Source organism: Balaenoptera ricei, chromosome 19 (genome assembly GCF_028023285.1).
Source record: "Balaenoptera ricei isolate mBalRic1 chromosome 19, mBalRic1.hap2, whole genome shotgun sequence".
Taxonomy (NCBI): Eukaryota; Metazoa; Chordata; class Mammalia; order Artiodactyla; family Balaenopteridae; genus Balaenoptera; species Balaenoptera ricei.
The window spans coordinates 15231759-15257684 of NC_082657.1; the positions used below are offsets into that span (position 1 = coordinate 15231759).

The 25926-nt window shown below is 37.1% G+C and overlaps 1 protein-coding gene across 1 annotated transcript in view; it reads left to right on the forward strand.

Moving 5' to 3' along the window:
- The window catches only part of ZNF569 (zinc finger protein 569), a 62006-nt gene that overhangs the window by 26059 nt on the left and 10021 nt on the right, over positions 1-25926 (forward strand). The window contains exons 3-6 of the mRNA XM_059906208.1: positions 3767-3824; positions 5629-5649; positions 24572-24698; positions 25010-25105. Of these exons, the coding sequence (XP_059762191.1) occupies positions 3767-3824; positions 5629-5649; positions 24572-24698; positions 25010-25105 (302 nt within the window). The remainder of the gene's footprint in view (positions 1-3766; positions 3825-5628; positions 5650-24571; positions 24699-25009; positions 25106-25926) is intronic.

Genomic DNA, 25926 nt, shown 5'->3' on the forward strand with positions numbered 1-25926 from the left:
CCTATAGGGTCAAACCCACATTCATAAGAACTTATTTTTTTCTGTGTAAATATTTAATTGGGGAAGTCAGAATGCAATTAATACAATTAGTGAGGCTAGTGCTATGTTTGTAATTAATGTCAGTATTAGATTTATTATTCTTTTTTGGATTATACTGAAACTAATTGATTGGAAGTCAACTGTACTGTTTAATACTGAAAGAATAAGATCCTCATCAATAAATGGATATGTAAAGGAATAGTCATACTACATCTACAAAATGTCAATATCAGGCAGCAGCTTCGAAGCCAAAATGATGGTTAGATGAGAAGTGATATTTTAATTGACGTAAGAAGCAAATGATAAGGAAAGTAGAGCCATAATTACATGTAGTCTGTGGAATCCTGTAGCTATGAAGAAAGTTGACCCATCTGAAATTGTAAAGGATGTTTCGTAGTATTCTAAGGCCTGTAGACTTGTAAAATGAAAGCCTAGGGCAATTGTAATAAGAGCTTAGAGTATGTGTTTGCAGTTTCCTTCTATGAGGCTGTGGTGGGCTCAGGTGATGGATACCCTTAATACAGAGGTATTAAGAAGTGTTACTTCTAATGGATTTAGGGGACGGCTGCCTGTTGGTGGTCAGCATCCACCTAGTTCAGGTGTAGGGGTAAGGCTTGAGTGATAGAAGGCTCAAAAAAAGCCAGTAAAAAAGAGGACTTCTGAAATAATAAGATTATTCCATATCGAAGTCCTTTTTGAACAACTGATGTATAATGGCCTTGGGAAATGCTTTCTCGGATGATGTCTCATCATCATTAATACGTTGTTAAGGCCTAGTGATAATAATGTTGAAGTGAAGTGAAATCATGTAATTAGGCCTGATGTTATTATTAGAAGGGCTGAGAGAGCTCCTATAAGGGATCAGGGACTGGGATTTACTATGTGATATGCATAGGTTTGGTGGGTTATTGTGTATTGTCATGTAGATAAAGACTTACTAGTAAGGTAAATGCATAAGCTTGAATTATGGCAATGGCGATTTCGAGGGTAGTAAGTAATACAAGGATAATAAATGTAATGAGGGCTGTGGTGGTGCTAATATTCAGCAATGCTAGAGTCACTCCTCCAATTAAAGGAATAATAGATGTGCTGCTGTGATGTTAACTGTTAATTGTACGGCTAAAGCTATTGGTTGAGAATGAATAAGCTAATAGTTTCGATGATTACTAGTATAGGAATAAGAGGAACCGGTGCTCCTTGTGGTAGAAAATGAGCTAAGGATGCTTTTGTTTTATGGCAAAAGCCTGTAATTACAGTTCCTGCCCGTAGGGGAATTGCTATTCCTAGATTTATTGAGTTGTGTAGTAGGTGTAAATGAATGTGGTAATAGTCCTAATAGATTTGTTGATCCAATAAATAAGATGAGTGATATTAGTATTAGTGCTCAGGTTTGTCCTTTGTGATTGTGAATAACTATTATTTGTTTCAGTGTTAGCTGAACTAGTCATTGTTGAATAGAAATTATATGGTTATTGATTAGTTGATTAGGTGTTGGGAGTAAAATGCTTGGGAATATGATAATTAAGATAATGATAGGAAGTCCTATTATTGTTGGGATAATGAAAGAGGCAAATAGATTTTCGTTCATTTTGTTTCTCAAGGGGTAGGTTGTTTTTGTATTTTGGTAGACATCAACTCTCGGTTTGAATAATATATTTTGAAATTTTTAGTTGGAATATAATAAATAGGAGTAGAATTATTGATAGACTAGTAATAAATCATGTTGATATATCCAGTTGTAGCATATCATTAAGGGGAGTTTTAACTCCCAGTCTTTTTTTTTTTTCCTTAAGGTATTTTTATTTATTTATTTATTTATTGGCTGCATTGGGTCTTTGTTGTTGCTCGAGGCTTCCTCTAGTTGAGGCAAGCGGGGGCTACTTTTTGTTATGGTGCACGAGCTTCTCGTTGCGGTGGCTTCTCTTGTTGAGGAGCACGGGCTCTAGGTGCGTGGGCTTCCGTAGTTGTGGCGCAGGGGCTTAGTTGCTCCGCAGCATGTGGGATCTTCCCGGACCAGGGATCGAACCCATGTCCCCTTCATTGGCAGGCGGATTCTTAACCACTGTGCCACCAGGGAAGTCCCCCTAACTCCCAGTCTTTAACTTAACAGGTTAATGCTGTTTAGCTTCTTAATGAATTTATAATATTGATGCGGATCATTTTTCAAAGTATTTTAGTGGTACTAAAACGGGTATAAAACTATGATTTGATCCACAAATTTCTGAGCATTGTCCATAATATAGACCTCGTTGTGTTGATATGAGAGTTGATTGATTTAGGTGTCCTGGAATTGCATATATATTATATCATACATCAGGGGTCCCCAACCTCCGGGCTGCGGACCGGTACTGGTCTGTGGCCTGTTAGGAACCGGGCCACACAGCAGGAGGTGAGCGGCGGGCAAGCAAGCAAAGCTTCATCTGCCACTCCCCATTGCTCGCATTACCGCCTGAACCATCCCCCCCCGCCACCATCCGTGGAAAAATTTTCTTCCACAGAACCGGTCCCTGGTGCCAGAAAGGTTGGGGACCACTGCCACACATAATACATTATATGTATAACCGTGCATTAATTAATTACCCCATGCTTATAAGCGTGTATGTTAACCCAGAGGTCCCCAACCTTTTTGGCACCAGGGACCAGTTTCCTGGAAGACAGGTTTTCCACTGGGGCGGGGGGCATGATTCAGGCCGTAATGCCAGCGAGCGATGGTTCAGGTGGTAATGCCAGCGATGGGGAGTGCCATGCTCTCGCGCTACTCACCTCCTGCTGTGCGGCCCGGTTCCTGACAGGCCGCGGACCGCCGGGGGATTGGGGACCCCTGCATTAACCTGTTGATAGTACATACTACATTATACGTATAATCATGCATTATTTACCCCATGCGTATAAGCATGTACATTATATTATGAATATTACATAATACATAATATTATTAATTGTACATAGTACATTGTTTTATGATTCAGTTTGTATTTGGGTGAAATAATATGTTAATTGTTTTTTAAAAAAATCAAATAGTGCTACTAGACTTGTAATAAGAATAAGAAAAACTATACCCTGTTCCTTTTTTCTCCCCATCTCTAATTCCTGTCCCCAGAAAGAATCACTTTGAACTCTTAACTGTGCCTTCTTTTGTTTACTCCGTTTTTCCAAATCATATGTTTATCCTGCTATTATTTGACACTTTTCAGATTTAGATTTTTTATACTATGGAAAATAAGAATTAAACGTTCTTACCACCACCAGTACCTCTGATACACATCACTCACACACATAAACTTCTCCTGACTCTTTTCTCAAAATATAAAATCATCACCATTTTAGTTAAATTCCCATTTAGTTTATACTTAAAATATTTCTTTTTAATAGTCTCAGTACATTAAAATACCTTAGGTATGTTGTCAGTTTCATAATTTTCTTGGTGATGTGCTTTCATGAAGCTATATATCTTTCTGCTCCACGTGAACTGTTTATTCTCTGATACAGAGCTATTGATAAATTCATGGGGCATCTCCTACATATGTACTCCTATTCCTGTTCACCATATGCATAAGCTCCACATGATGTAGTAGTCATCTTTATACCTGGGGAATGTATATTCTTGGCCTTTCTGATGGCTCCAAGTATCATTTTGCTATAGAGTGACCTTTAATCTACCTTGTGGGTGCAGATTTCTTAAACTGCAAAACAAACCTTGTTTAATGGCTTTTATTCTCTTCTCCAGCTCTGCCTTCTCAGGCCCAGTCCACTCCCAGAAAGAAAAGGAAATGACTGAGTTGCAGGTAAATTTTAAGTAGTATATTTGTTCCCTGCCTTATTTTACAGTGCAGTTTAAGGGAATTGCAGTAATCCATACACTAAATTGGAAAATCCTGTACAGATAAAACATATTTTCAGAGGAAACAGAGTTGGAAGGTTAAGACCAGGAAAGAGTTAAAATATGATTATGCAGAAATGCTTTCATTCAGAGAGATTAAACTTGGGCTTCAATTTTGAATTTCATTATAATAGGTAAACAAGGGCAGAAATTCATTACATAATTTGCATTGTCCATAAGGATAAAAGTGAACATTTATTAACAGAAGTAAGTTTTTCATTGGCACCTAGGTCAATGAATATATTGTAGTGAGACTTCCCGTAGTTGGTAAACCCAGCTTTTCTAGTGGTCTTTTTTTTTTTTTTTTTAATAATTTTTAAAGTCTTGGTCATGCCACACGGCTTGCAGAATCTCAGTTCCCCAACCAGGGGTTAAATCCGCGCCACGGCAGTGAAAGTGCCGAATCCTAACCACTAGACTACCAGGGAACTCCCCACTGATGGTCTGTTTTGATCGAGGATAAGGCAAAGAATATATGTCAAAATAGCCCAGCATTGGAAAGAACGCAAATCAACATCAACAGAAAATGGAATAAATTATAGTATTTCATGCAGTTGGACACTATACACATAAACACACACACACACACACACACACACACACACACACACTCCCCAAAGCAGATTACTGCTACTTATAACAACATAGATAATCTCACAAACATGTGTCGTAAGAGAAGTCAGAAATAAGAGTACATTCTATGTGATTCCATATATATGAAGTTAGAAAACTAATCTCAGTGATAGAAAATAGTGGTTACCCCTGAAGGGGTATTTACTGGGAAGGGACATGAGGGAATCTTCTAGTATGCTGAAAATGCTCTGTATTTTGACCTGAGTGGTAGGTACACAAATACATAAATGTATAAAAATGTCTCAGTTTGTACACTTAAGATTAATGCATTTTACCACATTATTCTATGCTTTCATACCTTATTTTTACAAAAAGCTAGACTATCTGAAGAAATAGATGGGATGTGTCTTTCAAATGACCCTGTATAATTATCTTTTTCCATGTGTGTTTGCTGAGATTCAGCCACAGTCTGAAGTAATCATTTATGGTAAATTCTTATAATTTTAGTCCACTAGAATGTGAACAAAGAGTATGCTTTATTTGGTTTACTGCTGTATCTCCAGCCCCTAGAACAATGCCTGGTATATGTGGTTTTTGTGAATGTTTGTGGGTTTAATGAATTGAATCCGTGGTTCCTTATTTCTTCTTCATTTTACTCTTAGAATAAGTAATGTCTGTCTCCTCTTCAAGGACATTTCCTTTTCCTCAGAACTTCATCCTTTTTCTTCAGACTTCCTTTGGAATCTTTCTCTTTCAGATTTATCCTGCACTCTTAGCTATTGAACAAATCTCACTTTACTGCCTTTTCACCCTTAGCGCAGAGCTTTGCCATACTGAGATATACCTTTCTTTGACCAGGTGCCCCTATCTAGCAGCTTCTCTGTATCTCTAGTTTTTTTCCTCAGTTAATTTTCAAAGTGAATACATGTGTTTAACCAGCATAAGCACTGGATCAAGAAATGGAATATTACACTAACACCCATTAGACTCCTGCACCTTTCCCAGTTATTACCCTCACCCCAGGGGTAACCACTGTTCAGATTATATCACTATAGATTATTTATGCCTATTTTTAAACTTTATGTAACCTATATACTTTGTGTCTGACTTCTTTTGCTTAATATTTTGTTTGCCAGATTCATGTTGAATCATTGCATGTAAGTAGTTTACTTAACCTTACTACTGTATATTATTTAATTAATGTGAATAAACCATAATTTTATGTATCCATTCGATTACTGATAGGCATTTAGGTAGTTTTTATTTGGGAACAATTAAAATATTGTTCCTATGAATTTTCTTGTAGGTTTTTGTTGCACATATGTACATATTTCTTTCTACCAAAGTAGAATTTCTGAGTCATAAGTTATGTTTAAGATTACCTTTAATTGATACTGCCAAACAGTTTTCCAAAGTGATTGTCCAAAATTGTACTCTTAACAGGGTATGAGAGTTCTGACTACTGCAAGACAACCATCTTGAGTATATTTTCTACAGTCACTAGCTGGTTTTTTGGCATAATATCAAACTCATAGGCAGTAAAAAAGAAGGTCAACTAAATTTGAGTACGTAAAAATTATATTCTCCTATTGATACAATCACCATAAAGTAAATTGACAAAACTTGACAACAATCTTAATAATACATATGGCAGACCCAATCTGGTATTTAAATACTATTTACAAACCAAATTAAAATCCAATAGAAAACTGCATATAGGACATGAAAAAGAAATCCAAAATTGAAAAAGTAAGAACAAATGCCCGATAAAAATTGTAAATAATAATAAAAACTAATCTCTATTGTTAATTAAAGTTTTACATCAATTACCTCACGTAGACTTCATAAAGAATCTTCATTTTTTTTTCAGGAGTTAAGAAACAAGCATAGAAAGATTAAGAAATTTGCTCAAGGTCATAGGTAAAGGATGTAGTAGAATCAGGATTTAGTCCTAGGTGGTGTAACTGTGAAGCCTGTAAACTTAACCACAGTCCTGTATGACCTCAGCCTCACTCATGATTAATGAAATGCAAACAAAATGATTTTCTAAAATAATCATCAGATTAGTCCAGTTTTTCATCATATCTCAAATCTGATCACTTGTCAACATTTCCATGGCTCTTGTAACCTAGGCCGTATCATCTCTTACTTGGAAGTACTTCAGTAACTGCCTGTTAATCTCCCTGCATACATTCTTAACCATCTGTAGTCCATTCTCCAGAGAACAACCGAAGTGATAATTTAAAAACCTGAGGTGTTAACTTCTCTGCTTAAAATCAACTAATGGCTTCCCTTTACACTTGGAATAAAATCCAGATTTCTTATTGTCCTTTACAAAACCCTTCATGATATGCCTTCTTCCTATTTCTTTACCATTATCTTTTGCTATACCCTCCCTCATTCACTGTCTTTCAGTGATACTAGCTTTTTCCACACTTGGAACAGACAAACTTTATCCCTGGGGAACTTTGAACATGCTAGTAAAGCTAACAGAAAAGACTAAAGTCCCAACTCAAACAGCTCCCTCTTACTCAGTTCTATTCAGGTCTTTGATTGATTGGCTGAGGCCTACCCATATTAGGGAGGACGATTTGCTTTACTCACTTTACTGACTCAAATGTTAATCTCATGTAGAAATACCCTTACAGACACACCCAGAGTAATGTTCAGCCAAATGTCTGGGCAACCTACAACCCAGTCAGGTTGACACATAAGATCAACCATTACACTATCTTATTCTATCTTACCTATTTACATGTTTATGTTTTAATTTGTTTCCCTCAACTAGTATGCACATTCCAGGAGGACCAGAATTTATGTCTGTCTTACAGCTATATCCTTAGGCTCTAAACCAGTGCTGGGCACATCTAGTAAGTCGGTAACTTATTGAATAAAAAACCATAACTCCAGGGCTCAAATAAGAATTATTTTCTCATTCTCTTCAGTGGCAGTTAGTATTCATAATGAAAACCTCAACTACTATGAGACCCTCAAATAGTCTCTGAGCTATCAGAAAAAAAAGTTTCAATTGTTTAATTCTCCTGTTCCACTACTTTAACATATAGGGGAAATAGAAGAGTTGAGATTTAGGAGGTATTGGTGAGACTGAGTCAAATGAACTTGTTGACACATTGTACCTAGGTGTTGAAGAAGAGGTAGGAATCAAAACTTATGCTACAGTTCCATTTTTCAAAAAAGGTGTTAGTGTTGCCATTAATCAAGATAAGAAAGTTAATAGCAAAAATTGCTGAATATTATATCTCCTCACAAACCTAATATGGAATAGGTAATGTTACCTGAAATAGTGAACTACCAATGGCAAACTACTAACTGGATTCTAGGTAGTAAATAAACATATGATAATTAGAAAAGCAAAATTTCCTGTTAGAAAAGACTATATTTTTACACTCTGTCAAAAAATCCAGGATTCATGAAAGAATCTCATCATTTTCCTAGCTGTCCCCTTTTCTATTGAGAATGATTAACTCTTCAAAGAGAATTTAAGAGAATATTTATTCCAACATTTTCATTTTATAGATGGGAAGCTTTTGACCCAGAGAAAATTTAAACATTGTTTAAGTAAAGCCATATCAATGCAGTTTAAAAGAAAGAAAAACGGCTATTTGTTAATATTAGGTACTATAAAATTCAAGACAGTAATCTTTATTTTTTTATCGAAGTTTAGTTGATTTACAATGTTGTGCTGATCTCTGCTGTATAGCAAAGTGATTCAGTTATACACATATGTACATTCTTTTTTTAATATTCTTTTTCATTATGGTTTATCCCAGGAGATTGGATATAGTTCCCTGTGCTATATAGTAGACCTTGTTGTTTATCCATTCTAAGCATAATAGTTTGCATCTACTAACCCCAAACTCCCAGCCCATCCCTCTCCCTCCCCTCCTCCCCCTTGGCAACCACAAGTCTGTTCTTTGTGTCTGTGAGTCTGTTTCTGTTTTGTAGATAAGTTCATTTGTGCCATATTTTAGATTCCACATATAAGTGAAATCATATGGTATTTGTCTTTCTCTTTCTGACTTCACTTAGTATGATAATCTCTAGTTGCATCCATGTTGCTGCAAATGGCATTATTTCATTCTTTTTTATGGCTGAGTAGTATTCCATTGTATATATGTACCACATCTTCTTTATCCATTCATCCAAGACTGTAAGCTTTAAAAAAACAAAAAGAACGGTGCTTTAAAATGCTGATAAATGCGTTAGGTAATAAAGATAAATGGTTAGGACTACTTCTGTACCAAATAAACTGCAGAAAATTTACTATAAGGAATACTGTGAAAATAAGAAGAAACATATCAATAGGAAACTTTTATTGATCTGTCTTAGCTCATGATAGACACATAAAGCAGACAACAAAATGAACATAACTACCAATAAGAATTTGATAGAGCTAATTGATTATCATAGCTTATAGCCTGGAATCAATTAATATCCTTTTTTTAGATATGGAAAAACTAAAAACTGACCGTATATTAGGCCTAAATAAAACTCAATAAATTTCAAAAGTACAAACTGTACATGTTCCAGAATGCAGTTACATAGGAACTTAATAATAAAAATTCAAAAAGAAAACATTTCCACATGGAAATTTTAAAACTAGCATAAGCAACTTAGATCAAGAAAGACATAAAAATTTATGTTACAGAACATCTAGAAAATAATGTACAGAAGAAAACCTGCAGGCTGAATAATAATATGTTAATAAATATAAACAAAATGAACAAAATATAGTTCTAGAAATTAGAAACAATGTGAGAAAATAGAAGAAGGAATTGATGAGAATAAACTTGAAGTCAGTGAGAACACAGAAAATTGAACTAATACAGAGCTGCTTTTGCTTCCATCTCTCTCTGTCTTCTCTCATCTTTTTTAAAAATTATTATTTTAAAATCTAGGAAGAGAGAGGGAGAAATAGAATAAACAGCCATATACCCAATACCTGGAATTAGCACATTGAATATTTTGTCATTTTTGCTTTGAGATTTTTTTCAGTAAAATAATTAGAATATTACAGATACTCTGTCCCCAGAGCCAGTCACTTTCATGAATTTTATGTATATCAAGAGTCCATGGTTTTATGTTTTTACCACACTGATTTGTATATATGAATATTATATAATGTTGCTCTCTGTTTTAGATTTTTAAATAATAAGGAACATAATGGACTGACAGTTCTTCAACTCACTTTTTTCACCCCATATTGTTTTCAAGACATATTCATGTTAATATATGTATTACTGACTTTACATCCTCTTCCATTGTTTTATTTTTCCTTATGTCAATAGCATTCTATCTTAATTACCATGTCTTTTTTATTATAAATCTTGGTATCTGATAATGAAAACAAATCCTCCATCTTTGTTTTTCTTTAACATTGCTGTAGCTATTTGTAGTGATTTATATTTCCTTAGAAATTTTAGAATTAGTCCATTTCCACAATTAAAGCTGCTTAGGTTTTTATTTCAAATTGAACTGAATTATGTTTACAAATATATCATCTGCAAATAGACACTTTTCATCATTTTGAATTCTCATGCCCTCCCTTTTTTCTTGCCTTATTTCAATTGCTAAATGTTCCGTATAATGCTGAATAGATGTGGTGGCAGTCATCTTTGTTTCCTTCTCAGTCTTAAGGGTATACTTTCAATGATTCACCAGTAAGTATGATATTCCATGAAAGTTTTTTTGTAAATACTCTTACAGATGAAGGAAATTTCCTTTTATTCCTAGCCTGCTAAGGGGTTCTATCATGAATCGGTATTGACCTTTGTCATACAATTTTCTTGTATATGTGATTTTTTAAAAAAATAAATTTATTATATCTATTTATTTTGGCTGCTTTTGCTCTTTGTTGTGGTGCACTGGCTTCTCATTGCAGTGGCTTCTCGTTACGGAGCACGGGCTGTAGGCGCGCGGGCTTCAGTAGCTGTGGCTCGCAAGCTCTAGAGCGCAGGCACAGCAGCTGTGGCCCATGGGGTTGGTTGCCCCGCGGCATGTGGGATCTTCCTGGACCAGGGCTCGAACCCGTGTCCCCTGCATTGGCAGGCAGATTCCTAACCACTTCGCCACCAGGGAAGCCCATATATGTGCTCTTGATCAAATAATGTTTCTCCTTTTTTTCTGTTAATTTGGTCAATTAAAGTGATCAATTTTTAAAATCGAAGTATAGTTGATTTACAGTATTGTGTTAGTTTCAGGTGTACAGCCAAAGAGATTCAGTTATAAATATATATATTCAGATTATTTTCAATTATAAGTGTTGAAATATAAATACAAGATATTGAATATAATATCCTGTGCCATAGAGTAAGTCTTCATTGCCTGTCTGTTTTTTGTATAGTACTTTGTATCAGTTAATCTCATACTCCCAATTTGTCCCTCCCCCTCCCCTTTGGTAACCATAAGTTTGTTTTCTATGTCTGTGAGTCTGTTTCTATTTTGTATATAGATTCATTTATATTATTTTTTAGAGTCCATATATAAGTGATATCATAATATTTGTCTGACTTACTTCACTAAGTATAATATTCTCTAGGTCCATCCATGTTGCTGCAAATGGCAATATTTCATTCATTTTATGGCTACTAACATTCCATTGTGTATATATACCACATCTTCTTAAGCCACTCGTCTCTTGATGGGCACTTGGGTTATTTCCATGTCTTGGCTATTGTAAATAGTGCTGCCATGAACATTGGGGTGCATGTATCTTTTCAAATTAGAGTTTTCATTTTTCCTGGATATATAACCAAGAGTGGGATTGCTGGATCATATGGTAGCTCTTTCTTTTTTATCCAGTCTGCCACCCTGTGTCTTTTGACTAGAGCATTTAGTCTATTGACATTAAAAGTAATTACTTATAGGTATATACTTATTGCCATTTTAAACCTTGTTTTCCAGTTGTTTTTCCAGTTCTTTGTTCATTTCTTCTTTTTGTTTTTTTTCCTTTGTGGTTTCATGGTTTTCTTTTGTTTTATGCTTGAGTTCCTATCTTTGTTTTTTGTGAATCTGTTATATGTTTTTGATTTGTGGTGACTGTGGAGTTCAAGTTTGTTGGCCCATAACTATCTCTACTTGTGTTAAACTGATAGTCATACAAGTTTACACCTCCCCCACATTTTGTGATTTTGATGTCCTATTTTACATATTTATGTTTTACCCTTTTGCTATTAATTGTAGTTATGTTGCTTTAAAAATTTTTTTTGATTGTTTTTAATCTATGTACTGGCTTAAGTGGTCTTCAATCTTGTTATATATTTACCTTTCTTATTGTGATTTTCCCTTTCCTATAGATTCTTGTTTCTTGTTTATTTAGAGAAGAGCCTTCAATATTTCTTTTAGGGTAGGTTTAGTATTGCTGAATTCTATAATTTTTGCTTGTCTGAGAAATTCTTTTTTTAAAAAATTTATTTAATTTATTTTATTTTTGGCTGTGTTGGGTCTTCATTGCTGTGTGTGGGCTTTCTCTAGTTGCGGTGAGCGGGGGCTACTCTTTGTGTGGTGTGCAGGCTTCTCATTGCAGTGACTTCTCTTGCTGCGGAGCACAGGCTCTAGGTGCACAGGCTTCAGCAGTTGCAGCACGTGGGCTCGGTAGTTGTGGCTCTCATGCTCTAGAGCGCAGGCTCAATAGTTGTGGCGCATAGCCTTAGTTGCTCCGTGGCATGTGGGATCTTCCCAGACTAGGACTTGAACCTGTGTTCCCTGCATTGGCAGATGGATTCTTAACCACTGTGCCACTAGGGAAGCCCTGCTTGTCTGAGAAATTCTTTATCTCTCCTCCTATTCTAAATGATAATCTTGCTGTAGAGTATCCTAGGTTGCAGGTATTTTCCTTTCAGGACTTTGAATATGTCATGTCACTCCCTTCTGGTCTGAAAAGTTTCTATAGAGAAATCAGCTGATAGCCTATGGGGGTTCCCTCTAACTGACTATTTCTGTCTTGCTGCGTTTAGAATCCTCTCTTTAACTTTTCTGATTTTAGTTGTGATATATTTTGGCATGAGTCTGATTGGGTTCATCTTGTTTGGGACTCTCTGGGCTTCCTGTACCTGGATATCTGTTTCCATCTTTCGGTTTGAGAATTTTTCAGCCGTGATTTCTTCAAATACATTTTTGATCCCCTTTTCTGTCTCCTCTCCTCTGGAACCCCTATTATGCATAGCTTGGCACATTTTATATTATCCCATAGATCTTGCATGTTTCTTTCTTTTTTTTTTTTAATTTGTCTTTCTGTCTGCTTTTCTGATTGGGTGATTTCCATTATTCTATCTTCCAGATCACTTATTCGCTCTTCTGTATCATTTAGTCTGCTATTCATTGCCTCTAGATTGATTTTTATCCTGGTAATTGAATTGTCTAATTTTGATTGGTTCACCTTCATAGTTTCTAGCTCCTTGTTACAGTGATCTTCATTTTTATTGATAATCTTTCTTAATTCCTTTAGCATTTTTATTACCCTTTTTTTTGGGATTTGGGGTCCAGTAGACTGGTGAGGTCTGTTTCATTATCTGTTCTTTCAGGGGATTTCTCTTGTTCTTTTTTTAGGAGTAATCCCTCTGCTCTTTCATTTTACTTAACTTTCTCTGCTTCGGTGAATTTAGGAGAAACAGTTATCTACTGTGTTCTTGAAGGGGTGTTTTTACGTGGGAGTGTCCCTTTGTAGACTGTGTGTGTCCAACATTTTTGGTGTGAGGGCTGGTTTTGGTATGGATGCCAGCCACGTTTTTCTTCAGAGTGTGCTGGCTGTTATTCCCTTGATAGTTGGTCTTGTGGTGTCCAGAGCCTGTGCTAGATGGGAAGTGGGGTCTCTTCTTTGTTCCATGGCTGTCACCACCCTGTCAGGGGCAGGGTCTGCTTCCCAAATGTTGGAGTAGAAGTCCTGAGGTCAGGTTTCTCAGGCTCCATTGCCCTTCAGTGCGTGCCCTACCCCAAAGAAGGTGAATGCTGAAGCAAGTGAGGCCCATGCGCTCATAGCAAACCTATGTGCCACGTGTGTAGGTGTCCAGGGTTCTGCTCAGAAGCAGCCCAAGGTGCATCCTTTTCTCTGTTTTGTTCCTCCCAGATCTAGTGCAAGGCTGTGGTGTGGAGTAGACTGGAGCTGGGTGTCGGGGTGTTGTTGCTGCAGGAATTGAGGTGGGCAGGAATTGAGATCTGGGCTGCCTCTGTGGCAGACTTCTCCCAGGATCTGTCTGCCCCAGGTCTGGTGCTAAGCTGCTGTGTTGAGTGGGTGGGGCTGGAGCACTCTCGCTGGGAAACAAACTGCTGTGCACTCCTGCCCAGGGCCTGTCTGCCCAATATTCAGCACTTAGCCATTATGCATTCTTGTGGCACTGCCCAGTGCACACACTGACATTGTCTGCTGTAGCTGGTTCTGCTGCCGCTGTGCACTCATTGACAAAAGTCTCCACTGCTAGAGCTGCCACCACCACTGTGCGCAAGCTGACAGTGAAGCTCTGTGGCTCCCTCCAGATCACACCCCAGGCCATCTGGGCTGTCTCTGCATAGCTAGATCAAGCCCTCTCCCAGGACCTACCTGCCCGAGATTCAGCACTTAGCCACTATGCATTCTTGTGGCACTCCACGATGTTCTGACAATGTCTGCCCAGCTAGACCTGCTGCCTGATGTGCGTGCTGACAGTGTCTCCCCTGGCTAGACCCACCCTCCCGTGTGCACGCTGACAATGGCTCCATGGCTCCATCCAGATTACACCCCTGGAGCCCCCTGTCTGTCTCTGTGGAGCTAAACAAATCTTTCCCCTGATCTCACACCAGGCTGTGGTGTGGAGGGAGCAGGGCTGGGGCATTTACTGTTTAGGATTAGGAAGTGCGGTGAGGTGGCAGCTGCCGGTGCAAGCTTTTCTCCATCCTGATTGTTAGCAAGCCAGCATATGCACACACCTCATGAGTAGGGTCTAGGCTTCTCTAGCATACCTCATGAGTAGGATCTAGGTTTCTCTAGCCCTTCTTTCTGTCTCAGCAGATCCCATTAGGCAAGGGGGCTTGTCTCCTCCATGTAAGACCCCAGAACTTGGAGGCCCAGATTGTGAGTCAACCTGATCATTCCCCAGGGCGAGGGTCTGCCTGTGTGGACCTTCTCTTCCTTACAGATCCCTCCCAGGGGTGCAGGTCCCAACCTGATGCCTTTTTTTCCCCCATCCTACCCAGTTTTGTGGAGATCTTTCTTGCAGCTTTGGTTAGGTATAGGAGTCCTTCTGTCAGCTTCCTGTTGGTTTTCTGTGAGAATTGTTCCATGTGTAGATATATTTTTGATGTGTTTATGGCGGGAGGTGAGCTCCATGTCCTCCTACTCCACCATCTTGATCCTCCTCCTTTAAAGTCATCAATTTTTGAATGTTAAACTAATCCTGTAACCTGGTTGGGGGAACCACTTGAATATTTTTTTCCTGGATATTTAATACATTAATTTAATTTATACTAAGGTATACATAACTGATACCAGAACTTTACTGAAAGCAGATTTTCTTGATTCTGGTGTTAGAAGGTAAGGTGAAACCAAGATATAAGTTCCTTGCAAGCCTGTTTTATTTAGCAGGAGTTCTGTACCTATCACACATCCTCAGTGAATGCTGTTTTGGACAAGATATCTTAAACTATGAAGATGAATTTTGCCCAAGGCCAGTACTGTTCTATTAAAGTAAATTTTGTGATTGTAAATTCTTTAGAGAATTTGAACCTTGTCTGAAAGCCATTTACCTCCTCACATCATACATATAGTCCATATTTCTTTGTCCCTTAACTTTATTCAATGACTTCATATGTATGAGTCACAGAATTACTCATACAACACTGATATGTATGTTAAAAATATAGTTTCTTTATTTTAAAAATTTGTTCGCCTATCTCTTATGAGTTCTGATCAGTAGCATGAAAAGAAAAGCTAGTTTTGATGCAGTCTGATTCAAAACTTAGTCCTATCAGTAAACTGTTTCTTTGAATAATTATTCAGTTATTCAGATTCCCCTCTAAACCCCTGTCCTCTCTTAAGGTGGTATCTGAGATATAGAAGAAAATCTTCATAGCTTTGGGAGGAAGAGGGTCCTCTGTGATTCTCTATGGATGTGTGCTGACTGGTATCCACTGAATCTAGTTTAGCTGGCTTCTTTTTCTGGGCATTCTGTAGCTGATGAATTTGTGGTATGTTTTTCAGCTCAGTCATGATCCAAGGGCCCCCTCCTTTCAACTTTCCTCCCTTGGATCTTGTTGTCTCCATAGACTCTGAGTCTCTGTCATAACCTCCAAAGAATCCCTGGCTTCCATGTGCAATAGTCTGTGGTGTCATCTTGCCTTCTGCAAGGGTCCTATCACTCCCTACTCAGGATATATGCTACATGGGACACAAAGGCTACTTAAAGTTCCCCCAATTTGACCATGACACTTTGCCCTCTTAATTCACTACCTTTCTTACTTCACCTTAATGCCCTGGAGTGTGGGAAGTTCTGAGCACACATTTAACTGCCTATGTCCCTACCTCCATGGCCTTTCTTCTCTATCCCAGGCCTCCAAGGGGGAAGAAAGGGTTTCCCCCAATCATCTTCCCCTCTGTCTTTCTTTTTACAGTAAAACTAAAATGGAGAAAGGTTATGAAGAATAAGGAAACATACATTAAAAAGCGTTTCAAAACTAGTATACTGGTTACACGTTTGGAATCTGTGAGTGCCAGTGAGAGGCCCAAGGCAGTATAAATAAGGCCATGGAAGGTCTGAAGATATTACTGATGACAAAGCACATCCATCCAGAAGCAAAAAATTAACCCTAGCGCAAGAATATCACATCATTTTGTTCTTTGTTGCCATATTAAGTTTCATCTGCAAATGTTCACATCTCCAGAAACATAGAACAGAGTGCCTAGGACAATAAAATTAAATTGACAAGGCTGCTGTGTGTTCTGTATTCTGCTTAGTGCTTTACTTGAACTCTTCATTTTTTCATGAGGATTTGAATTAATGATTGGTGTCACTTCCCTTCAGCCTCAGGAACTTCCTTTATTATTTATTTATTTTTTTTCCCTTTATTATTTCTTGTTAGGCCAGTCTGCTAGCAATGAATTCTCTGGGAATATATTTCATCTTTTTTTTTTAGGTGAAATTTACATAAAATTAATAATTTTGAAGCAAACAATTCAGTGATATTTAGTACCGTCACAATGTGGTGCAGCCACCCCTCTATCTAGTTACAAAACATTTTCATGACCCCAAAATAAAACCTCATACCCATTAAGCATTTACTCCCCCCTTCCCCTCTCCCCCAGCCCCTGGCAACCACCAATCTGCCTTCAGTCTCTGTATTTATCTATTCCAGATATTTTATATAAATAGAATGCTAAAATATGTGACTTTTGTGTCTGGCTTCTTTCACTTAGTATAATCATTTTTGAAGGTAACTTTGCTAGTTACAGGATTATTCATTGATAGTGTTTTTTCTTTCAGCACTTGAAATATTGCTGTCCCATTGCCTTGACCTTCATTGTTTCTAATGAGAAGTCAGGTGTTAATTTTATTGTGGCTGCCTTGTAGATAAAGGATTGTTTTCCTCTTGCAGCTTTTAAAGTTTTCTCTGTACTGTTACTTTCAGCATTTTGAGTATGATGTGTTTAGGTTTGTATCTCTTTGTGTTTATCCTGCTTAGGGTTCATTGAGTGTCTTGGATATGTATATTAGTGTTTTTTAAAAATCAAATTTAGGAAGTTTTCAGCCAGTATTTCTTTGAGTAGTCTTCTGTCTTTCCTCTCCTTCTGGTACTCGTATTATGTGTATGTGGATGTACTTATTTCTGTCTCACATTTCTCCTAGTCTGTGTTCATTTTTCTTCACTCTTTTTTTTTTCCCTCATCTTCAGATTGTATAGTTTCTATTGATCTCTCGATCTTTAAGCTTGCTGATTCTTTATTCTGCCATCTCAGACCTTCATGCAGCTGTGAGAAAGTCTCATCCAGGCCAGTGGGGAGTTGCTGACCAAAATTTTCCCATTAGAGGAGTCCCATGTCAGGTAAAATGGTCCAGTCCCTAATACCCTCACTGTGCTTAGCCTTTGGCTGGAAAAATAGCCAGTGGTGGCTTGAGCATAGCATGGTCTCAGCATGAACACAGTAGTAGAACTAAAGATAGAGCAGCTGGAGGTTGTTCACCAATTATGCGTCTCACAGCTGGTTCTCTTGAAGGGGATCTGGGAGCATATTTCTATGGCTGCCACAAAGATAGCATTTTGAAATGTTCTCTTTCTAGCATAAGCATTTATCTGTCTTAATAGATTTACCTAGTATTATTGACTGTGACAGAAATCTTACATAACAGTTGCTTAAACAGGACAGAATTTTATTAGTCTCTGTAGGAATTCAGGTACCAACAAATCAGGGCTGGTCCTGTATCTCTAAGGCAGAGAGACCCAGGATTCCTCTATTTCATTTGTCTACCTCATTATCCTCTAATACTTGGCTTCTACCTCATTATCCCAAATGCCTATATTTGCCCTAGTCATCATAGTTACTTAACAGTCTATAGGAAGGAGGAAGCTGGGGAGAAAATGTATACCTCTTCCCTTTAAGCTCACTTACCAGTAGTTGCACATAATACTCCTTTCATCTTATTGTCCAGAACCTTATATAAAAATACCTAGCTTCAAAGGAGATGAAGAATGATAATAAGAATGATAATGGCACAGGAGGCCATATGCCCAGCCAAAAATTTGGAAATGGGGGAAATAAATATTGGGATAGAAGAGTAAAAGTCTGTGCTACAGTATCAACTGTTCTGGATTTCTTTTCTTTTTTCTTTTTTTTTCATTTTGAGATCAGTCTTGGTTTCATATTTCTTTTTAAATTATTAATTTCATTGAAGTTCAGTTTGTTTCAGTATTTATTCCTAATTTTGTATGTTTATTTTTTAAATTTATTTTTCTTCATTAAACTTATTTGCCTAATTCAGTGTTTATGCTTAAAATATCAATTTTTAATTATGGGGATTTATGTATATAAGTTCTAGATTTCTCATATTAAGATTATGCTTCATATTTACTAAATTTTTAAAAAAGTATTTTCATCAAGTTTATTTTAATGATTTCTTTTTGGATTCTGTCACTCTTGAGCAGGGTGCAATTACAGTTTTCTTGCAAAATCTGTGGTGTTGGTTTTGTAATTTATTTATTAGTTTATTGATCCAACTTACTGAGGAAAATACAACTCCCTGAGGAGAAATCTGAGGCTGAGGCACTGTCAGCAAGAATTCATCTTATGTGCTCTTATCCTTTCATGTGATTAATGAAACCATTATAGTAGGACTAGCTTTCTGCATTATGTTTTCTCCTCAGCCGTAATTCCTCACCAGGTACTTTTTCTGAGTTTATTTTGGTCTTTATCCCACTTAAGGGGAAGTCCCAACTACCCCGTGCATTTCAGTGTTTTTTTAAAAAATTTATTTATATATTTATTTTTGGCTGCATTGGGTCTTCGTCGCTGTGCTTTCTCTAGTTGTGGCGAGTGGGGGCTACTCTTCGTTGTGGTGTGCAGGCTTCTCATTGCTGTGGCCTCTCTTGTTGCGGAGCACGGGCTCTAGGTGTGCAGGCTTCAGTAATTGCAGCACATGGGCTCAGTAGTTGTGGCTCGCGGGCTCTAGAGTGCAGGCTCAGTAGTTGTGGCACACAGGCTTAGTTGCTCCGTGGCATGTGGAATCTTCCTGGACCAGGGCTCAAACCCATGTCCCCTGCATTGGCAAGCAGATTCTTAACCACTGTCCCACCAGGGAAGTCCTTTCAGTGTTTTTTTACCCTGACACTTTGCCTTTGGTTTCTTTTTTTTTTCTTTTTTCATTTCTTTAAAAATTTTCTTTTCTACCTTTATTGAGATATAATTGACATGTAACATTGTGTTTAAGGTGTACAACGTGTTGAATTGATACACTTATATACTGCAAAATTACTATCACAGTAGTTGGTTAAAAACTCCATCACCTCACATAATTATTTCTTTTTTAGGGCAGGAACATTTAAGATCTACTCTCTAGCAAGTTTCCAGTATATAATACTGTATTGTTAACCATAGTCACCATGCTGTACATTAGATCCCCAGAAATTATTCATCTTATAAATGGAAGTTTATACCTGTTGACCAGCATCTTCCCATCACCCCCACCTCCTAGCCCTGGGCAAGCACCATTCTGTTCTCTATTTCTATAATTTTGACTTTTCAAGATTCTACATATAAGGGATATCATAGAGTAATTGTCTTTCTTCGTCTGACTTACTTCACTTAGCATAATGCCCTAAAGGTCTATCCATGGAGTTGCAAATTGCAGGATTCCATCTTTCTCATGGCAGAATAATATTCCATTGTATACGTATATATCACATCTCTGTATACATTCATCTGTAGACAGACACTTAGATTGTTTCCATATTTTGGTTACTGTTAATAATGTTGCAGTGAACATGGGAGTGCATATATGTCTTCAAACTCCTGTTCTCATTTCCTTTGGACATATACCTGGAAGTGGGATTATTGGATTATATGGTAATTCTATTTTTAAGTTTTTTAAGGACCTTCTGTACTGTGCTGTTTTCCATAGTGGCTGTATCAATTTACATTCCCATCAACAGTGAACAAGAGTTCCCTTTTCTCCACATCCTTTCCAACATATTTTATCTCTTGTCTTTTTGATGATAGCCATTATAACAGGTGTGAGGTGACACCTCATTGTGGTGTTGATTTGAATTTCCGTGGTGATTAGTGATGTCAAGCATTTTTTCATGCACCTGTTGGCCAATTGTATGTCTTCTTTGAAAAAATGTCTATTCAGTTCCTCTGCCCAATTTTACTCAAGTTGGGTTTTTTTGCTATTGAGTTATATGAGTTCTTTGTTTTGGATGTTAACCCCTTATCAAATATATGATTTGCAAATATTTTCTTCTATTCCATAGATCACCTTTTTATTTTGTTGATTGTTCCTTTTTCTGTGCAGAAGCTTTTTAGTTTGATGTAGCCTCACTTATTGATTTTTGCTTTTATTGCTCATGCTTTTCATGTCATATTTAAAAAATTATTGCCAAGACCAATGTCAAGAGCTTTATCCTTATGATTTCTTCTAGGAGTTTTACTGTTTCAGGTCTAACTTAAAATATTTAACCATTTTGAGTTAATTTTAGTGGTGTAAGATGTGTCCAGTTTTATTATTCTGCATGTGATTATCCAGTTTTCCCAACACCATTTATTGAAGAGACTATCCTTTCCCCATATTGAATATTCTTGACTCCCTTGTCAAATATTAGTTGACTGATACAAGGGGGTTATTTCTAGACTCTCATTTCTTATACATGGGTCCATGTGTCTATTTTTTTTAAGGTTTTTTTTTTTTTTTTTTTTTTTTTTTTAAAGGAACTCCTTTATTTATTTATTTATTTATTTATTTATTTATTTATGGCCGTTGGGTCTTCGTTTCTGTGCGAGGGCTTTCTCTAGTTGCGGCAAGTGGGGGCCACTCTTCATTGCGGTGCACGGGCCTCTCACTATCGCGGCCTCTCTTGTTGCGGAGCACAGGCCCAGACGCGCAGGCTCAGTAATTGTGGCTCACGGGCCCAGTTGCTCCATGGCATGTGGGATCTTCCCAGACCAGGGCTCGAACCCGTGTCCCCTGCATTGGCAGGCAGACTCCCAACCACTGCGCCACCAGGGAAGCCCCATGTGTCTATTTTTATGCAGATACCACACTGTTTTGATTACTATGGCTTTGTCATATAGTTTGAAATCAGGAAATGTGATGCTTCCAGCTTTGTTCTTTCACAAGATTGCTTTGGCCATTTGGGGTCTTTTGTGGCTCCAAACAAATTGTATTGGATTGGCCAAAAAGTTCATTCGGTTTTTTCCATTAAAAGATCACTTTTTCCTGTTTCTGCAAAAAAAGTCTTTGGCAGTTTTGATAGTGATTGCATTGAGTCTATTGATGGTTTTGGGTAGTATGGACATTTTAACAATATTAATTCTTGCGATCCATGAACATGGGATATCTTTCCATTTATTTGTGTCCTCTTCAGTTTCCTTCATCAAAATCTTATATTTTTCAGTGTCTAGATCTTTCTCCTCCTTGGTTAAATTTATTGCTAAGTATTTTTGTTGTTTTTGATGCTATTGTGAATGGGATTGTTTTATTTCTTTTTCAGATATTTTGTTGTTAGTGTATACAAATACAGCTGATTTCTGTCTGTTGGTTTTGTGTCCTGCAGCTTTACTGAGTTCGTTGATTAGTTCTTACAGTATTTTTGGTGGTGATTTTAGGATTTTCTATATATAAGATCGTATCATATGCAAAAACAAAAAAACAAAAAAAACCCAGAAGACAGTTTTCTTCTTTCTTTCCTATTTGAATGTATTTTTTTTCCTTGCCTGATTGCTCTGGTTAGGATTACCCATACTATATTGAATAGGTCTGGTGAGAGTGGGTACCTTTGTCTTGTTCTGATCTTAAAGGAAAAGCTTTCAACCTTTTACCATTGGATATGATATTGTTGTTGGCTTATCATATATGTCCTTGTTTATGCTGAGGTATGGTCCTTCTATACTCAGTTTGTTGAGAGTTTTTATCACAAAAGGATGTTGTATTTTGTCAAGTGCTTTTTCTGCATCTATTGAAATGATCATATAATTTTTGTCTTTCATTCTATTAAAGTGATGTATCACATGTATTGATTTGCATATGTTGAACTATCCTTGCATCCCAGGAATGAATCCTTCTTGATTGTGGTGTATGATCCTTTTAACATGCTGTTGAATTTAGTATGCCTATATTTTGTTGAAAAATTCTGCATCTATATTCATTAGAGATATTTGCCTATAGTTTTTCTTGTAGTGTCCTTATCTGCCTTTGGTATCAGGGTAATGTTGGCCTTGTAAAATGAGTTTGGGAGTGTTCCCTCCAGTTCCATTTTTTTGAAAGTATGAGAAAGACTGGCATCTGTTCATCTTTAAATGATTGGTAGAATTCACCAGGGAAGCCATCTAGTCCTCGGCTTTTCTTTTTTTGGTGGGAGGGGAGGGTTTTCTCTATTGAAAGATTTTGATTACTGATTCAACTCCTTATTCAATATTGATCTGTTCTGATTTTTTATTTCTTCATGATTCAGTCTTGGTAGGTTGTATGTTTCTATGTTTCTTCTAGGTTATCCACTTTGTTACCATATAATTGTTCATAGCAGTCTCTCATGGTCATTGTATCTGTGATATCAGTCATAATATCTCCTCTTTCATTTTTTATTTTATTTATTTGACTCCTCTCTTTTTTTCTTCTTGATGGTGTCCTTAGCACAGTTAGTAAGATCTGCTTCTCTGTAACGTCCTCTGAGAATGTTATCTGTTGCTCTCTCAGACTTTTCAGTGACGCAGCTCACAATTCAGTACTTTGGATGTGATGAGAGAAAAATGACACTCTTTGGCACCATCCCACATAGCTGGGAAAGCAGGGTATTCACACATTCTTATTTTCCTTCATGAATGAAATCATGGGCCAAGATTTCTCTTGGCCCTAAACTGTGTTGCCTTGGTGGAGGAGTGAAGTAGGTAAAGTCAAACTGTTCCTCTTACCCTCTCTGATGAGTCCAAACTTGTATTTTTTGCTCCACTGATGTACTGGAACTTCTTGGCTGGAGACGTGTACTTTCACAAAAGCTCTGTCTTCTATTGGGTGCTTGTCTAAGACAGTCATTTTCTGGGGGCTCCTGGACCATGACCAAGAGAGGCTAGAGTCAGTTCACATGCCTCTCAGGGTCTATAGCCAGGACTGAGGTCTGTATGCTTATAACTCAATGTGTGGGTAGGCAAGACTCCTTCTGAGTCCCTTAGCATATGGTGCTGGACCCCACAGTTCCCACAAAGGCACTTTTGTCCATGGATGGATGCCAAATTACTGTTTTTGCAGTGGGGCCACTGCAGAGGGATGTCTTATTTTGCCATGATTGCTTTTGGTTTCTTAAGCCTGATTGTTTACAAGTCCTTGATATTTAGCAGAAAAGGGCTCCAAAAGAGGAGTTTCCATTATTCCCACAGCATACTCTCAACCTTAGTGGATGTTCATGGTCATAGGGTCCTTTTAGGACCTAGAAATAAATTATCAGAAACATTTTTTATGAGTTAGCTCCTGGTGATTTCCTTTTATCTTACCCCATCTCTCATAGAAATTTCTCAAAGTATAGGAAATATGGACAGCTACATTTGTTCCAGTGCTGTTGAAGATTTTTTCTTATGTTTATATTTTTGGGGCATTTTGGTTTTTAACTAGGAAAAGTGCATTTGATTTCTATGTTCAAATCACACTTCTTTGAAGAAATTTGTTACCAGTCTCTCATTTCTGACACTTTAATCTTTCTTGGTGCTGTTTTCTCACAGTTCTGGTTGTAATTCAAGTTCAGACCATTTAAAAAAAACTTCATTAACTAATCTTTTTTCTATATCTGTTGGTATTTGTAGGATTCTATTTGTGGCACTCTTTTTTCAGTATATGTGAACTCTGAACAAAAATATATCCAGTTTTTGTGGCTGCAGACACCTGTTATAGGCTTATGAACAATAAATCCTCATTTTCAATTTAGATTTCTTCTGATCTAATGAACAATATGTGCAATTGCTAAATCAATGAATATCTCTGTTTGGATGTTCCTACTATACTTCAAAGTCATTCTCTCCCCATTTCTGCTTCCATCCAAATCCTATTTTCATTTTTTCATGTACCAATGAATCACAGGGATCTAGTGAGTTCCCAGACCAATTAACTTGAGTAAAGTTTTGTATTCCCCCAGTTTTTACACTCAGTATAAATTAGTACCCAAGATCTCTTTAACTCACAGTAGTTATTAAAGATGTGTGCTTGCTAAATCAATAAATGAACATAAACTAACAGGATGTTGCTAAAATGATATTTTTCTTTCAGACAATAACAAAAACAGGTAAAATTTATTTTATAATCTCTTACCTTTGTGTACTATCAGAACAAGTTTCAATATGTTTTGTCCACTACATCTAAGATGGATGACTCCAGATTGAGTGGGAATATGTTGTTACAGGAAACAGTGACATTCAAAGATGTGGCTATTGACTTCACTGAGGAAGAGTGGCAGCAGTTGGATCCTGCTCAAAGGAACCTGTACCGGAATGTGATGCTAGAAAACTATAACAACTTAATCACTGTGGGTAAGGGTAGTTTCCTATATAACTCAAACTCTGGGAGTAGATTACCTTTTTTTCCCCCAGTGTTTCTGAAATGTGTGGAACCTTTAAATGTTAGACTGAGTTTGGCCTTTAGGTGCCTTTGCTCACATTCATGTGCGTGCTGCAGCTTTCAAAGCAAAATGTCATCCTTGGTTATGTTTCAAGGGGCAGTATCCCTAGAAAAGGTAGTTTTCTTGTCCTTCAGAAAGCCTGGTTTCCCTGGGCCAGCCTCAGTTCTTGAATGATTGTTCCTAGTATTTATGCCCAAATCTTATGTTACTTCCCTTTGACAGGATGTCCATTCACCAAACCTGATGTGATTTTCAAGTTGGAGCAAGAAGAAGAACCATGGGTGGTGGAGGAAGAAGTGTCAAAGAGACATTGTCCAGGTTAGTGGGAAGGAACCATACAGGTGAGGAGGGGCCAGGGCCCTTTAATTGTTAATCTGTAAGTTTTTGATCACTCTGAAATGTTCTTCAAAGTTAATTTTTTTAAGGCCATAGAACTTTGTAGTGACAATTGGTATGAATTTTTTATATATGTAAGATCTCATTTCTAGATAACATGTTTAACTTCTTTCCTCAGAACCTAAAAGACCAGTTAGCTTTCTTACCTGTGTGCTAGATATCAACATTTCCTAATTCATTCCCAGCTTTGCTTTGATAATCATTCTAGTCTTTCTGCCCACCTTTTTACATAGACTCCTTTCCTTTTACGTTCAGATATTTACAGAATTGAAGTTGTTTAAATACACTTGTTGACATTTAGAGTCCATTACTATTTTCTCTTTTTCCTTCCACTGTAAATGCTTTAGCATCATATTTTGTACCCATAGTCACACTTCCCACTGTAATTTAGCTTTTGCTCTCATACTTCAGTAATGTCTACAATCCTTTTACTTCAATAAAAGTTTTAAAGTCAGTGCTACTTTTCTGTTATCTCCCATTTTCTGCTACATTTGTCATGTATATATGCATGTGCTTGTGTGTTTGTGATACATGTGTATACATATGTATAATGCATACACATATATACATATACATGCATACATATACATACATATATTTTTAACTTGAAAGATATTGTGATGTCTTTTTTTGCTCTTCAAGGAGATAACAATTTATACTTCTAACAATTTCTGCAACTTAGTCTATTAGCATTCCTTAAATCTTTGCCAGTTTGATAAGTGAAAAATAACTTACTATAGTTT